Raw genomic sequence first — 18,116 nt, 5'->3', positions numbered from 1 at the left:
CCCTCCCACTCCTGGGCCAGACTACACTCAATCATATGACCCACTGAAGAGATGAGTCTTCAGTAGAGACTTAAAGGTTGAGACCGAGTTTGCGTCTCTGACATGGGTAGGCAGACCGTTCCATAAAAATGGAGCTCTATAGGAGAAAGCCCTGCCTCCAGCTGTTTGCTTAAAAATTCTAGGGACAATTAGGAGGCCTGCGTCTTGTGACCGTAGCGTACGTGTAGGTATGTACGGCAGGACCAAATCAGAGAGATAGATAGGAGCAAGCCCATGTAATGCTTTGTAGGTTAGCAGTAAAACCTTGAAATCAGCCCTTGCTTTGACAGGAAGCCAGTGTAGAGAGGCTAGCACTGGAGTAATATGATCAAATTTTTTGGTTCTAGTCAGGATTCTAGCAGCCGTATTTAGTACTAACTGAAGTTTATTTAGTGCTTTATCCGGGTAGCCGGAAAGTAGAGCATTGCAGTAGTCTAACCTGGAAGTGACAAAAGCATGGATTAATTTTTCTGCATCATTTTTGGACAGAAAGTTCCTGATTTTTGCAATGTTACGTAGATGGAAAAAAGCTGTCCTTGAAATGGTCTTGATATGTTCTTCAAAAGAGAGATCAGGGTCCAGAGTAACGCCGAGGTCCTTCACAGTTTTATTTGAGACGACTGTACAACCATTAAGATTAATTGTCAGATTCAACAGAAGATCTCTTTGTTTCTTGGGACCTAGAACAAGCATCTCTGTTTTGTCCGAGTTTAAAAGTAGAAAGTTTGCAGCCATCCACTTCCTTATGTCTGAAACACATTCTTCTAGCAAGGGCAATTTTGGGGCTTCACCATGTTTAATTGAAATGTACAGCTGTGTGTCATCCGCATAGCAGTGAAAGTTAACATTATGTTTTCGAATAACATCCCCAAGAGGTAAAATATATAGTGAAAACAATAGTGGTCCTAAAACGGAACCTTGAGGAACACCGAAATTTACAGTTGATTTGTCAGAGGACAGACCATTCACAGAGACAAACTGATATCTTTCCGACAGATAAGATCTAAACCAGGCCAGAACTTGTCCGTGTAGACCAATTTGGGTTTCCAATCTCTCCAAAAGAATGTGGTGATCGATGGTATCAAAAGCAGCACTAAGGTCTAGGAGCACGAGGACAGATGCAGAGCCTCGGTCCGATGCCATTAAAATGTCATTTACCACCTTCACAAGTGCCGTCTCAGTGCTATGATGGGGTCTAAAACCAGACTGAAGCATTTCGTATACATTGTTTGTCTTCAGGAAGGCAGTGAGTTGTTGCGCAACAGCCTTTTCTAAAATTTTTGAGAGGAATGGAAGATTCGATATAGGCCGATAGTTTTTTATATTTTCTGGGTCAAGGTTTGGCTTTTTCAAGAGAGGCTTTATTACTGCCACTTTTAGTGAGTTTGGTACACATCCGGTGGATAGAGAGCCGTTTATTATGTTCAACATAGGAGGGCCAAGCACAGGAAGCAGCTCTTTCAGTAGTTTAGTTGGAATAGGGTCCAGTATGCAGCTTGAAGGTTTAGAGGCCATGATTATTTTCATCATTGTGTCAAGAGATATAGTACTAAAACACTTGAGTGTCTCTCTTGATCCTAGGTCCTGGCAGAGTTGTGCAGACTCAGGACAACTGAGCTTTGAAGGAATACGCAGATTTAAGGAAGAGTCCGTAATTTGCTTTCTAATAATCATAATCTTTTCCTCAAAGAAGTTCATGAATTTATCACTGCTAAAGTGAAAGTCATCCTCTCTTGGGGAATGCTGCTTTTTAGTTAGCTTTGCGACAGTATCAAAAAGGAATTTTGGATTGTTCTTATTTTCCTCAATTAAGTTAGAAAAATAGGATGATCGAGCAGCAGTAAGGGCTCTTCGGTACTGCACAGTACTGTCTTTCCAAGCTAGTCGGAAGACTTCCAGTTTGGTGTGGCGCCATTTCCGTTCCAATTTTCTGGAAGCTTGGTTTGGTTTCATCTGACCATATGACATTTTCCCAATCTTCTTCTGACTCATCCAAATGCTCTCTGGCAAACTTCAGATGGGCCTGGACATGTACTGGCTTAAGCAGGGGGACACGTCTGGCACTGCAGGATATGAGTCCCTGGCGGCGTAGTGTGTTACTGATGGTAGGCTTTGTTACTTTGGTCCCAGCTCTCTGCAGGTCATTCACTAGGTCCCCCCGTGTGGTTCTGGGATTTTTGCTCACCGTTCTTGTGATCATTTTGACCCCACGGGGTGAGATCTTGCGTGGAGCCCCAGATAGCGGGAGATTATCAGTGTCTTGTATGTCTTCCATTTCCTAATAATTGCTCCCACAGTTGATTTCTTCAAACCAAGCTGCTTACCTATTGCAGATTCAGTCTTCCCAGCCTGGTGCAGGTCTACAATTTTGTTTCTGGTGTCCTTTGACAGCTCTTTGGTCTTGGCCATAGTTGAGTTTGGAGTGTGACTGTTTGAGGTTGTGGACAGGTGTCTTTTATACTGATAACAAGTTCAAACAGGTGCCATTAATACAGGTAACAAGTGGAGGACAGAGGAGCCTCTTAAAGAAGAAGTTACAGGTCTGTGAGAGCCAGAAATCTTGCTTGATTGGAGGTGACCAAATACTTATTTTCCACCATAATTTGCAAATAAATTCATAAAAAATCCTACAATGTGATTTTCTGGATTTGTTTTTCTCATTTTGTCTGTCATAGTTGAAGTGTACCTATGATGAAACTTACAGGCCTCTCTCATCTTTTTAAGTGGGAGAACTTGCACAATTGGTGGCTGACTAAATACTTTTTTGCCCCACTGTATATGAAAAAGACACATTTCTATGTTTTGTGGTAAAAAAGATAGAGGAAAGATAAATATTTCCAATGACATCATCAACCAATTAGTAAACAATTAGTGGGCAATGCCTACTTGTAATTGGTTAAAATCATATGATGCACACTGATGATGTCATTGGAAACACTTACCTGCCTCTATCTTTTTTTTACAACAAAACTTTAAAACATGCAATTTTCACATATGTTGATGTTGGGGTGGTGCTGGAGATGAATATGAAGTGGACAATGTTCAACATTTCCCTTGTAACATTCACAAGGCCATAAGGTCAGACGGCTTACAAAGACGCATACTCAGAGAATCTGCTGACCAACTGGCAAATGTCTTTACTGACATTTTCAACCTCTTCCTGACCCAGTTTGTAATACCTACATGTTTCAAGCATACCACCATAGTTCCTGTGCCCAAGAACGTCAAAGAAACCTGTCTAAATGACTATCACCCCGTAGCACGCAGACCACCATAATCCCTGTGCCCAAGAACGCCAAGGTAACCTGTCAAAAATATTATCCTCCTGTACTCCCTGTTCACCCACAACCGCGTGGCTGCGCAAGACTCCAACAACATCATTAAGTTTGCCAATCATGATGATGTTTACGATGAGACAGTCTATAGGGAGGAACTCAGAGACCTGGCAGTGTGGTGCCAGGACAACAACCTCTCACTCAATGTCAGCAAGACAAAGGAGCTGATCGTGGACTACAGGAAATGGAGGGCCGAGCACACCCCCATTCACATCGATGGGAAGTGAAGGATCTATCATGGTCCAAACACAGCAACACAGTCGTGAAGAGGGTACGACAATGCCTCTTTCCCCTCAGGAGGCAGAAAAGATTTGTCATGGGCCCTCAAAACGTTATACAGCTGCACAATTGAGAGCATCTTGACTGGCTGCATCACCTTATGGTATGGCAACTGCTTGGCATCCGACCACAAGATGCTACAGAGGGTAGTGGGAACCGCCCAGTACATCCTTAGGATTAGCTCCCTGCCATCCAGGACCTCTATACCAGGCAGTGTCAGACGAAGGCCCTAAAAATCGTCAGAGACTCCAGCCAGAGAAAAATTACAGAGGGTCAAAAATCATACCCCCCAAGACATGCTAACTTCCCTTGTTACTGGTAGTGGAGAGAGGTTAGTATGACTTGGGGGTATGATCTTTGACCCTCTATAACTTTCTCACTCATCATTATTCCAGATTCATACAGGATTATCACAATAACATTTATCTGTAAAGATGCTACAATGCATGTCAATTCCACCAGTTACTCAAATCAGTGTTGTACCACCTCTAATTTTTCTATGCACAAACATGTGTATTAATAACATGATGTCTTTACTGCATTTTTACAATAACAATAGGCCTAACCTTTAAAATGAATGATGTGCATTATATTACAGTTTCCATCAGGGCCACATTTCTCCAGATTTGTCCTCCTAATTTTAAAAACATACCCTGCATTCCTCTGAATTATTATCACCTCTACTCACTTATCCAACCCTTAACAACATTGAAAACAGCCTATGCCTCAGTTATTAAATCAGTACAATCAATAATCTAGTCTGCTATCATACTCAGCTATTGCACCCCGAATACTCCTTTCAACTTTCACTTCTACATAAAAACACTTGTTAACTGAACTTATTACTTTCTATAGAAGGCTAACTTGTTTTTTAAGGCCTAATATTGTATTTTATTGTGTTAGCTTTCAATTCTGTAGGATTTCAAGGCTGCATGTTTTATGAATTATTAAAACCATTTCCCCACTATTATAATGAGTTTATTGCTTTAACAAACGATTACAATATAGGCTAATCATCTTTGAAGATTCATCATCAATATCGATATCGAGTACACGTCCGTCCTTGGTAGGCCAGAAACACACTAATGACGTTGGGGTCAACTTTTGTGCAAGCACAGAGTATTCATTATTTGTGTGCATCTCAATTGGTGTATATGAAGGAACTTTTAAATAATCAAAATTCAATCAATAGACACATGTAGGCTGTTTTTTCCCAGTTAACATCTAACATCCTTTGATTGCCAAACAGGTTTCATGGACTTGTGGAGAACTGTTTGTGAAAACTAGAGAACTGGAGCATCCTGACTAGAAGAATATGAAAGAGTCTTCCAACTTGATTAAACTGCATCGGCGAGAGAAAATAAATATATTGTGATATACACTGAGTATACAAAACATTAAGCCAAATGGACACAACTGTGGGTAGCATTGGAGCCTACATGGCTTTCGACACCTTGGAGGGTATATAACTGAAAATATATATTTTTTTTCCCATACAACATTCAAATGCTTCCCGACATGGGATTTGGAGAGGACACTCCATAATACACCAATTAGGCTTACACTCTTAGAAAAAAAGGTTCTGGATAGAATAAAAAGGGTTCTATGCTTGCTTAATATATGGTACCACTAACGGTTCTATATACAGTGGAGAGAACAAGGTTTTCCTACTTACAAAGCATGTAGAGGTCTGTAATTTTTATCATAGGTATAGGTATAGGTAAGGTCACACCTTAACTGTGAGAGACGGAATCTAAAACAAAAATACAGAAAATCACATTGTATGATTTTTAAGTAATTCATTAGCATTTTATTGCATGACATAAGTATTTGATCACCTACCAACCAGTAAGAATTCTGGCTCTCACAGACCTGTTAGTTTTTCTTTAAGAAGCCCTCCTGTTCTCCACTCATTACCTGTATTAACTGCACCTGTTTGAACTCGTTACCTGTATAAAAGACACTCAATCAAACAGACTCCAATCTCTCCACAATGGCCAAGACCAGAGAGCTGTGTAAGGACATCAGGGATAAAATTGTAGACCTGCACAAGGCTGTGATGGGCTACAGGACAATAGGAAAGCAGCTTGGTGAGAAGGCAACAACTGTTGGCGCAATTATTAGAAAATGGAAGAAGTTTAAGATGACGGTCAATCATCCTCGGTCTGGGGCTCCATGCAAGATCTCACCTCATGGGGCATCAATGATCATGAGGAAGGTGAGGGATCAGCCCAGAACTACACGGCAGGGCCTAGTTAATGACCTGTAGAGAGCTGGGACCACAGTCTCAAAGAAAACCATTAGTAACACACTATGCCGTCATGGATTAAAATCCTGCAGCGCACACAAGGTCCCCCTGCTCAAGCCAGCGCATGTCCAGGCCTGTCTGAAGTTTGCCAATGACCATCTGGATGATCCAGAGGAGGCATGGGAGAGGGTCATGTGGTCTGATGAGACAAAAATTGAGATTTTTGGTCTAAACTCCACTCGCCGTGTTTGGAGGAAGAAGAAGGATGAGTACAACCCCAAGAACACCATCCCAACCGTGAAGCATGGAGGTGGAAAAATCATTATTTGGGATGCTTTTCTGCAAAGGGGGCAGGACGACTGCACCGTATTGAGGGGAGGATGGATGGGGCCATGTATCGCGAGATCTTGGCCAACAACCTCCTTCCCTCAGTAAGAGCATTGAAGATGGGTCGTGGCTGGGTCTTCCAGCATGACAACGACCCGAAACACACAGCCAGGGCAACTAAGAACCCAATAGAACATCTTTGGAGGGAGCTGAAAGTCTGTATTGCCCAGCGACAGCCCCGAAACCTGAAGGATCTGGAGAAGGTCTGTCTGGAGGAGTGAGCCAAAATCCCTACTGCAGTGTGTGCAAACCTGGTCAAGAACTACAGGAAACGTATGATCTCCGTAATTGCAAACAAAGTTGTCTGTACCAAATATTAAGTTCTGCTTTTCTGATGTATCAAATGCTTATGCCATGCAATAAAATGCAAATTAATTACTTCAAAATCAAACAATGTGCTTTTCTGGATTTTTGTTTTAGAATCAGTCTCTCACAGTTGAAGTGTACCTATGATAAAAATGACAGACCTCTACATGCTTTGTAAGTAGGAAAACCTGCAAAATCGGCAGTGTATCAAATACTTGTTCTCCCCACTGTAGAACGGAAATTTGTTCCATATAGAACCCTACATGGAACCCAAAGTTTCTAATATGGAACCAATTTTGGTTCAGTGAAAAATAACCCCTGGGGTTCTGATCAAAGAACCTTACAAAAGGGTTCATACAGAACCTTTAGGGGTGCCATATGTGAAGCAAGCAATGTAATCATTTTTGGTTCTATCCAGATTTTCTCTTTCTAAGAGTGTACCTGCAAATGTCATTGTTGGTTACCTTACTGTTTTCAGTGAATGCTATGGCAACAGCATTGCTCAGTAAAGTGGTCTGTTTGATTGGATAAAATAGCATGTCATTGATCTATTACTGCAATCAATTGAAAGTGCTTTTCAAGTGGGTATCACCACCAAGTCACAACATTTCAGGAAATGGCTAAATGTATAGTCTCTGTTCTGCGTAAAACCCATAAACCAGAGGGTGGAGGTTGCAGACAGTAGTAGTTTTAAGACGTTTTCCAAAAGCATGCGTTGAGTTGAAGAATCCTACATATTGCAACTGAGTCCATATGATTTCTATAGATTCAAGAAACATCCATTGGCCATAATAGAAATAACTTAAGATTATTTACTCAAGGGGTTCATCTTTCCATCTCTACCTATACTGAATTATTGAATAAGGTAACAGATCTAAATGGGATTTTAAGACAAATTTAATTGGTGATTCTTCATCAACCCCTTGGCAGTGAACTATTGGAACGAGTCAAACGCAAGAGGTGAAATGCCGGTCAAGCTGTCTACCAGTTAATATTAAATGTGGCTTCAGCGAGAATGGGTATGAGAGAGCAAGAGGACTGTGGGGGATGGTAAATAAAGCGATAGTCTTGTTCCCCCACATATAAGCCTATAGGAAATGACTTTATAGATAGTCAAGGGCCTCTCTTAGACTAGCCTATTTGTATCAAGCAGGCTAAGGTTCTCAAATATGAAACAAAACAGAAGAGGGTGGCTATAGCCAATTTCTTCCTTTTGAAAATGCTGCTTACTCTTATTCTTCATATTAATATCATTATTGCTCGTTGAGGTTTATATTTATTCAGTGTAGCTTACATTCAAGGTATTTTTCTGGGAGTTCCTTTATTTGATGTCTTGCATAGGCATAGTCTATTTCGTTTGTTCAGTGTGCCACACTCGGGTTACCCAGAGGTCAGTATGGTAATGAGGAACACAATAAACCCTTGGGGATAATAGAAAGTAATTTTTCATCTCTACTGTCACGTGGTCGCTTTGTGTCCTCTGTTTTTCCAAATGGAATATTTATGATTAGGAAGGGGTACACACCCGCAAGGTTATGTTCAGTGCAATTTTGAAAGACATTTGACAATAAATGTACGTTTTACGCATGCATATTCACTTGTTTGTGGTGTGTTTAAGCTACTTCTCACGGTTCCTTTGTGTAGCTTAAGCCTATACATTCCAGGAGTAGGCCTAACATATTAGTAAATTCAGCTAAAGGCATACATTTTGTGCAACAAAAGATTTGAGGGTGGAGAGAAGCAGTGCAGAGGTCACAGGGTCTTGCCTCTACTAATCTATCCCACTGTGCACGTCATTTCAACGTGGAAATTTGGGTAATATTTGGTTGAGACATTGATCAATGAGATTTCAACCTTTATTCACCCACTCAAAAAGACAGCCAGAAGTTTGATGAATTCCCAATGTGTTTTCACTATGCGTTCAACCATCTAAAAGCACAACCAAATTCCAATAGAAAAACAATGTCTGATGTTTGGTTTAGTATGGTATCAATATGGTATCACTGCGCTGTCAACCATTTAAATGCACAACAAAGTTCATATGGGAATATCGTGTCAGATATTTGGTATTTATACAACAACTTAATGTGTTATCACTGTGCTTCATCTAAACGCACAACCAAATGATCTGGATTGCAGTTGAGATTACATTAAAAGTACATAGTACAAGTGATCAATGCTGTTCGAGATTATGTACAGATTATTAAAGCAATTGTGAAGATCTCCACTGAGCTGCAACCTTTGCATGCTATCTTGAACATTCAAGCTCTCTATGATTACGTAAGAAGGCCTTTACAGTAGGCTAACCTCAATATGTGGCCATGGATGTTACTCATTTTAAGGTTGAATAAATACTGTACATTAGTTTGTAAGAAAACCTTAACTTTAGACAATTTACTGTATTACAATAGCAATATTGAATTGTGTTTGGTTGACAACACAACAAAATATCAACATTTAAAGGATGTTGAATGCCAGTTTGTCTACAAAATAATAATTGACATGTTGGATTCATGTCTCCATCTCAATAAAAAATCTAAGGTAAAGAATAGGACTAAATCTAATCAAACTTTAAATGCACGTTAAATAAAGTTTGATTTGATTTAGGCCTATTCTTTAACTTTGATCTGTGGTTGTGATGGAGACTTAAATCCAGCATTTTTATGATTAACTTGAAGATTACATTTGAAATCAACCAAAGCTTTAAACCCTAGGCCTAATATATATTGTCTATTTTTAGTTGAACCCTGAGTTGAATTGAAACAATAGCTGTTGATAACTTTGCAACGTTGATTCAACCAGGTTGTGCGGAGTGGGATGGGTATAATAGTTAAGACTAACGGCGTCTCACAGTGTTACGGAAATGTCTTAAATGTTTGGGTTTTCTGTGTCCATCCTGTTTAGATAACACTATTCACTTCCAACGCTATGTTGACAGAAATGTTGAATTCTATATAATTATTACCACAACTTACATTATAGTATTATGTGCACCCATTAATAGCCTATACTATAAGATATAGATCACTATGTGTTTTGTTGTGCGTATTGACACTTCACAACCTATAGTCTGTAAGAAAGTTTACAAGCCGAATAGGCCTATGTCTCCTCCTGGATGACAATGCCCTCATGCCATTGGCCTAGGCTACTTATTATTCTGAGTGGGATTTATATATTATTTTCTCGTTTTCACAATCACAGCTCGCAGCATTGCAATGCAGTTCAAGTCGTCTATATGCACCCTGTAGAACCGAATTTGTGTTAACAATTACACAACCGCAAATTCGCCTCTACGGGAATACATGGGCGATTTCAATACCTCAGCTGTGTCAAGTACAACGTCCGTCAAGAACATTTGATAATGCTTCAATGGATGTGAGCAAAATTCTAACCTTTTGAAGATGGAGAAGGAGAATGAGATGGTGCTGCAAATAGAGAGGGGGAGGGAGCAAGATAGAGAAAGAAGAATGATCTAAGAAATCGTAAAGCACGCGTGCAAGCGGGGATCATTTGAAGCTATTGATTTACTGCTTTTTACAGCCCAATAAAACTCAGACAACATTTAACCAGGAGCCTTCAACATCAGCGGGCGGGCAGGCGCGCGATTCTAATAAATAAGCCATGCTAACTTTTATGTGTCGTTTTTATTTTTATCCGATAAAATCTGACACAGCAATGACGCCTATTATTTAGGAAGTAGAGACAGTTAACCTGGAGGTTCAGCTCTCAGTCGCTCTGATATAGAACTGTGAGGGGGATTCCGTCTGTAACCCGCCAGGCCATTATCACTCATAGGGTCATTAGATAAACAATAACTGCTAGTCTATTGCAAGGACAGCTGCCATGTAGGCTACTCCTACTATTAACACCCTACCACGACCTAATGCTAGACTATTCTGTCTTCGGTCTTCACAAATGGTAAAACATTGCAATCACAATATGGTTGTTGTTATAACAAGCCTACAATAGCCCAAATCAAATGTTATTGGTCACATGCGCAGAATACAACAGGTGTATGTATACTTTACAGTGAAATGCTTACTTACGAGCTCATTCCCAACAGTGCAGTAATGGTCTAATAGTATATTACGCATAATATTATCATTATTAGCCTATTCATATCGTGAGAAGTAGCATTAGCAGTAGGCCTACTATTATCTATTAGTGGCCTAGTACTGGTAGTAGCACCATCTTCATTGGTTTAGAATGTGTTAATTTACAAATTGTTGAATTATCCATTTGCGTTCCGGTCTCCAACGGATTGGCTTGTCGATGATCAATAATGCCTAATTAATTAGACGTTTAGTGTGCTATGGTAAGAATGTGGTCCTGTTTCTTAAATCAATCAGTGTTAGCCATTGGGTTATGAGTATGACTACGTTCTGCTGTAATGGTTTAGGAATGGAGTGGTTTATATGTGCTTAACTGCATAGTTCACATCACATTACTCCATTGCCACATTGTTCTGTTTGTTTTTGTGTTTTCCTAATCATGTCATAATACCTTTGCTCAGCCTCAGTCCCAGCCTGAGATGTATCTCTGCCCGCATACCCACACAACATCCCACTGACCTTCGCCTCTTTCTGCCCTATTCAGTAATTTGATATGGATCTTCATCGAAGAGGCCTAACCTCGAGAAAACTGTCACACCTATACAAAGAGTACAAAAATATTATTATAAATATTTGGTTCCCTATCCGGGAACTACCTCGCCAGCTGCCATTGGACTGCTGTGTCACGTGGTTAAAGTAACTTTACAGGGTCGCTTGCTAGTAGGAGGGCTTTATGGACCAGAAAAACGACAAAGGTAGAAAAATAATTTTTCACTCCAGAAATTAATGATCATGAGCTCGTATTTGATGGACTCTAACTACATCGATCCGAAATTTCCTCCTTGTGAGGAATATTCACAAAATAGCTACATCCCAGAACACAGCCCTGAATACTACAGCCGCATGAGAGACACTGTCTACCAGCATCACCACCAGGAGTTGTATCCTCCACGAGTGACCTACCAGGAGCGCCCGTATAACTGTGTAAGCATCCCCGAGCCCGAGCCCCAGACTGACCATGGGCTTACACACTCGGGGAATCTTCTCGCGGGGAAGGCACAGACAGCTCCACGTGAGCCCTTGCCACCGTTACCCACATCCCCTACGACCCCACCGACTGCGCCGCCTACCTGCATCCAAGCCACCCCGGAGCATCCCATCAGCTCTACCTCGTCTAAGCAGCCTGTAGTGTACCCATGGATGAAGAAAATCCACGTCAGTACCGGTAGGCAATCTGTGTAGTTATTCTAATAACTCGCCCTCCCTCCCTCTCGCGCCCTCTCGTCCACTATTTCACCCTTATTTTACCTACATCGCCTGCCTATAACCGGCTGGTGCTACGTACGTTGTGAGAGAGCAGCCCCTTTGAAATGGCACATATGAGGAGGATTTACGAGTCAGCATTGGCAATTACACCCGCCATAAATTTTATAGCGGAGGGACTAGTCTGGACAACCGTATTGCCATGTGGCTTTTTGTGTTATGTAGGCTATGTGTCAGAGGGAGGAGAGAGTGAGAGAGAAAAAGAGGGATAAGAATATTTTTTTATTTGTAATGTTGAATAAATAATTCAGCTGCTTCCTCGCTGTGGAGAAAGTGCTAACCATTATATAGACCATGAGTCGAGTCCCTGACTGTGAAATATTTGATTGGGGTCTAGATAATAGTGATTCCACTCTCAATTTTCCGCGCTATTTCTTTTCATATTTCAATTTACGCCAGTCTTGCTTCACTCCTTTTCCTTCTGCTTTTCATTTCCTTTCTCCTCTCTTTCCTATTTACCTCTCCAAACCTCTCAGCGAATCCCAATTACAATGGAGCAGACACAAAGCGGTCCAGAACAGCTTACACTCGCCAGCAGGTCTTAGAACTGGAGAAGGAGTTTCACTATAACCGCTACCTAACTCGGCGAAGACGCATCGAGATTGCCCACACTCTGGTTCTCTCCGAGCGCCAGATCAAAATTTGGTTTCAGAACCGAAGGATGAAGTGGAAAAAAGACCATAGGCTACCCAACACGAAAGTGAGATCCTCCTCCAACACTAGCGTTATCTCCGGGTCCAACACAGCGTCAACAACAGCCAGCACTCTCCAGCGTGCGGTGGTCGCCAACACTGTGCCAGCTTCGGAGGAACTCTCTCGAGTGTCCGTAGTCGAAAGAAACCAGGATATTACAAGGTTATAGGCAAACAATAATATCTAACAAATAGGAAGAAAAAACAACGGATTATTTATAAAAATACATATTATTTTTTATATATTTGTTCCTCGTAGTGTTCTTGTGCGTAAACGGGGTTTTCCTCTCAGTCCACAGTTATTCACGATTGCATGTTACATAGCATGGATTAGTGTAGATATCAATGCATTATTACGGTTAACAGGGTTCATTTATTTATGATAGAAATTGTTACATTTTTTTGTAAAACATTTTTGACAACAATAATAGACATTATCAATTAATTTGAATGTCAATAGATCTACATGCACAATCGTTTTATTTATTATCTGAAAAAGAATGGTAGGGTAATTTATTTATTTTTTAATCTCAGAAGTGACAGTAACAATAGCAAGTATACGTACCATTAAAACAATATATTGCAATAGCCTACATGTGAATCAGTGAAATGTTGTGAATTATTTTTCAGCACAACCTCTTATCAGGAAAAGTACATCTTAGGTAATGAGTGTAGTGTGTTTTGTGATGACTTTTCTGTGATTTAGCTTTATTTGAATTGATCAGATGCAACAAAATACGTATAGTGTAATTTGTGATAGTCGCAGTGGTCAATAAAACAGTGTCGAGTAGTTTAAAATACTTTTGTCATCTTTATTTACGTATTTAGCACAAAAATCTATTCTATATACATATGGCCTACACTGTGTTTTGAAAGTTCATCCATGTAAGAGATGGGAAACCCTTGAGCGTCCCCAACGAAGAAGTGCTCGGACCCTAAAGTGGTAGTCCATACGTCATTGGAATAACTTCCTTTGGAACAATTCTATTCTTCTATGAGTGAGAAGGTCAAAGAGTTTTCCGAGTCATCTCACAAGAATAGCCCTTTCAGAGTACACCAAAAGGTAGAAAATATTTTCCTCAAATTCAGATTAACATCATGCACTCTTAAAACATACCCCCCTAAATAGTTTGGGGTATAGGCCACTATTCAATTATTGTGGAGGTACATTGGTCCATATCGGCTTTAGGCTAAAAGTCTCAGTGCCCGTATACCTTACACCGTGGTCAATACTTTATTTATCACAAACTAACCAATCAAATCAAATTATATTAATCACGCTTTGCAAACAATAAGTCTAGACTAACAATGAAATGCTTACTTATGGGCCGTTCCCAACAATGCAGAGAGAAAGAAAATAGCGAAATAATAGAAAAGTAAAACGCATAATAATAAAAATAATAAGAAATACACAATGGGTAATGATAACTTGGGTACCAGTACCGAATCAATATGCAGGGGTATGAGGTAATTGAGGTATATGTACAGTACCAGTCAACAGTTTGGATACACCTACTCATTCAAGGGATTTTCTTTATTTTTACTACTTTCTACATTGTAGAATAAGAGTGAAGACATCAAAACTATGAAATAACACATATGTAATTATGTAGTAACCAAAAAAGTGTTAAACAAATAAAAAATATTTTATATTTGAGATTCTTCAAAGTAGCCACCCTTTGCCTTGATGACAGCTTTGTATTCTCTTGGCATTCTCTCAACCAGCTTCATGTCAATCTGGAAGTTTCTTCAAGTGCAGTCGCAAAAACCATCAAGCACTATGATGAAACTGGCTCTCATGAGGACCGCCACAGGAAAGGAAGACCCAGAGTTACCACTGCTGCAGAAGTTCATTAGAGTTACCACCCTCAGAAATTGCAGCCCAAACAAATGCTTCACAGTCAAGTAAGAGACACATCTCAACATCAACTGTTCAGAGGAGACTGCGTGAATCAGGCCTTCATGGTCGAATTGCTGCAAAGAAACCCCTTCTAAAGGACACAAATAATAAGAAGAGACTTGCTTGGGCCAAGAAACATGAGCAATGGTCATTACACCGGTGGATATTGCTGAGTAGGCAAATGGATGATTTCCGCATGAGTGGCTCCCACTACGAAGCATGGAGGAGGTGTGATGGTGTGGGGGGTGCTTTGCTGGTGACACTGTGATTTATTTAGAATTCAAGGCACACTTAACCAGCATGGCTACCACAGCATTCTGCAGCGATACACCATCCCATCTGGTTTGCGCTTAGTGGAACTATAATTTGTTCTTCAACAGGACAATGAACCAAAACACCTCCAGGCTGTGTAAGGGCTATTTGACCAAGAAGGAGAGTGATGGAGTGTGACCTCACCCGACCTCAACCCAATTGAGATGGTTTGGGATGAGTTGGAATGCAGAGTGAAGGAAAAGCAGCCAACAAATGCTCAGCATATGTGGGAACTCCTTCAAGACTGCTGGTTGAGAGAATGCCAAGAGAGTGCAAAGCTGTCAAGGCAAAACATTTTTATTTGATTTTATTTAACCTTTATTTAACTAGGCAAGTAAGTTAAGAACAAGTTCTTATTTAAAATGACCGCCTACCAAAAGGCAAAAGAACTCCTGCACATCATGACAAGAGAGACAAAACAACACTACATAAAGAGAGACCTAAGAGAACAACATAGCAAGGCAGAAACACATGACAACACAGCATGGTAGCAACACAACATGACAACAACATGGTAACAACACAACATGGTAGCAGCACAAAACAAGGTACAAACATTATTCGGCAAAGTCAACAGTACAAAGGGAAAGAAGGTAGAGACAACAATACATCACGCAAAGCAGCCACAAGTGTCAGTAAGAGTGTAAATGGTTGAGTCTTTGAATGAAGAGATTGAGATAAAAGTGTCCAATTTGAGTGTTTGTTGCAGCTCGTTCCAGTTGCTAGCTGCAGTGAACTGAAAAGATGAGCGACTCAGGGATGTGTGTGCTTTGGGGACCTTTAACAGAATGTGACTGGCAGAACGGGTGTTGTATGTGGAAGATGAGGGCTGCATTAGATATCTCAGATAGGGGGGAGTGAGGCCGAAGAGGGTTTTAAAAAATAAGCATCAACCAGTGGGTCTTGTGACGGGTATACAGAGATGACCAGTTTACAGAGGAGTATAGAGTGCAGTGATTATAAGTGAGTATAAGGAGCATTGGTGGCAAATCTGATGGCTGAATGGTAAAGAACATATATCCTCTCAAGAGCACCTTTACCTGCTGATCTATAAATTATGTCTCCGTAATCTAGCATGGGTAGGATGGTCATCGGAATCAGGGTGAGTTTGGCAGCTGGGGTGAAAGAGGAGCGATTACGATAGAGGAAACCAAGTCTAGATTTAACTTCAGCCTGCAGCTTTGATATGTGCTGATAGAAGGGCAGTGTACTGTCTAGCCATACTCCCAAGTACTTGTATGAGGTGACTACCTCAAGCTCTAAACCCTCAGAGGTAGTAATCACACCTGTGGGGAGAGGGGCATTCTTCTTACCTAACCACATGACCTTTGTTTTCGATGTGTTCAGTACCAGGTTAAGGGTAGAGAAAGCTGGTTGGACACTAAGAAAGCTTTGTTGTAGAGCATTTAACACAAAATCCGGGAGAGGCCAATTGAGTATAAGACTGTACCATCTGCATATAAATAGATGAGAGAGCTTCCTACTGCCTGAGCTATGTTATTGATGTAAATTGAGAAGAGCGTGGGGGACTGGCAAAGGGTGGCTACTTCGAAGAATCTCAAATATATTTTGATTTGTAAATCACTTTTTTGGTTACTACATGATTCCATATGTTTTATTTCATAGTTTTGATGGATTCACTATTATTCTACCATGTAGAAAATAGTACAAGTAAGAAAAACCCTTGAATGAGTAGTACAATTTGACTGGTACTGTACATATTACTAGGAATAAAGTGACAGATAATAAACAGTAGCAGCAGCGTATGTGATGAGTAAAAACAGTTGGTGCAAAAAATGGTAAATGAAGATATTCCGGATAGCTGTTTCCTTAACTGTTTAACTAACTATTTAGCAGTCTTATGGCTTGGGGTAGAAGTTGTTCAGGGTCCTATTGGTGGTTAATCCCTTCCTGTACAGGGAGTACCGGAGGGAACTAGGCACGCACCCATATGAGGGGCCCCAAGGTGAGGGTCAATGTGGAGTATGTGTTGTTGCCTACCCTCACCACCTAGGTGCATCAGGAATTCCAGGATCCAGTTGCCGAGGGAGGTGTTCAGTCCTAAGGTCCTTAGCTTAGTGATGAGCTTGGAGGGCACTATGGTGTCAATATGACTGCTGATTTAGAGGCTTAATGTCATAAAATGTGTTTCCAACCAAAGTTTGACTATAGAAGCACAGGTGGCGTCCATGTTTCAGTTAGGCTATCAACTATGTAATGGATCTGCGTGTGCATTTCCATAAGCCTATATGGAACTGTTTTGCACATATAGAGTATAAAACATAACTCCTCCAATTACTTGGCTGTAACCTAAATATTGTGTTATGTTATTTCAGGAAACACATTTAGCAATTCCAGTGTTTGGTAGGTGTAATCTTTGAATTGTAGAAAACACTGAATTTGTCTACTAGCCTATTCATGCACACTCAAAGGTACCCCATATCAAACTACACTATCAAGTATGTCTGTTCAATCAAAAGGGATTTTAAAATGTTTAGGTGAGACTGCTATTAGCAGAGGTATAAGACCAGTGCAGCTTTGTAACCTACAGATTCACAATGAATCCTCATTTAGTATATGTAACAGTTGTTTACAATATTCCAAGGTGAATTCCAAGCCATTTTCACTTGCAAATAACACGTGATATCTATAGGCTATCTGTAGTGTTCAAGAGAGCAAAAATACTTTTAAAAACAGTTTAGAAAGTCTTGTGTGACAACTCAATTATAACGCTGGAGTAATAGGTCTTTAGTGTTTTATTATTATATGTTAATAAATTAATAAGCAGCTACATGTCTACAGATTGTGCTATTAATTGCCTACAGCCCTAATACTGCCTGTTAGCATCACTTACAGACTGAAGGTGTATGGTTTGAACAATCTTGGGCCATGGCTTATTCTACTTTGTAAAGGTCCGATGCAGCCATTTTTATCTCAATATCAAATCATTTCTGGGTAACAATTAAGTAACTTAGTGGGATTGTTTTAAATTAAAATTGTTAAAAATAAATTAAAATAGCTTCTTAGCTAAGAGCAATTTCTCAAGCAAGAATTTAGCTAGGACTGTCTGGAAGTGGTCTGAGTGGGGAGGGTAAAACTGAAAACTAGCAGTTATTGGCAGAGAGGTTTGGAACTCTCTTTCTTATTGGTCTATTAATTAATTTACTGCCTCATGATGTCACCAGGCAGACCAAATATATAAAACAGAGGAAAATTACGTTTTTAACTGCACTGGGCCTTTAA

General features: G+C 40.2%; 1 protein-coding gene across 1 annotated transcript; it reads left to right on the top strand.

The window, feature by feature from the left end:
- The first annotated feature begins 5,769 nt into the window (after window positions 1-5,769).
- Window positions 5,770-14,019, top strand: LOC110494226 (homeobox protein Hox-C4a). Its single transcript, XM_021569131.3, has 2 exons — window positions 5,770-11,871; window positions 12,446-14,019. Exons 1-2 carry the CDS (start codon window positions 11,433-11,435, stop codon window positions 12,829-12,831), a joined length of 825 nt encoding a protein of 274 aa, XP_021424806.2. The 5' UTR covers window positions 5,770-11,432; the 3' UTR covers window positions 12,832-14,019.
- The last annotated feature ends 4,097 nt before the right edge of the window (window positions 14,020-18,116 follow it).

Source organism: Oncorhynchus mykiss, chromosome 17, assembly GCF_057628025.1.
Source record: "Oncorhynchus mykiss isolate SJ-2025 chromosome 17, ASM5762802v1, whole genome shotgun sequence".
Taxonomy (NCBI): domain Eukaryota; kingdom Metazoa; phylum Chordata; class Actinopteri; order Salmoniformes; family Salmonidae; genus Oncorhynchus; species Oncorhynchus mykiss.
Note: the sequence above shows the minus strand (reverse complement) of the source record. Positions and strands in the feature narration are given on the sequence as shown.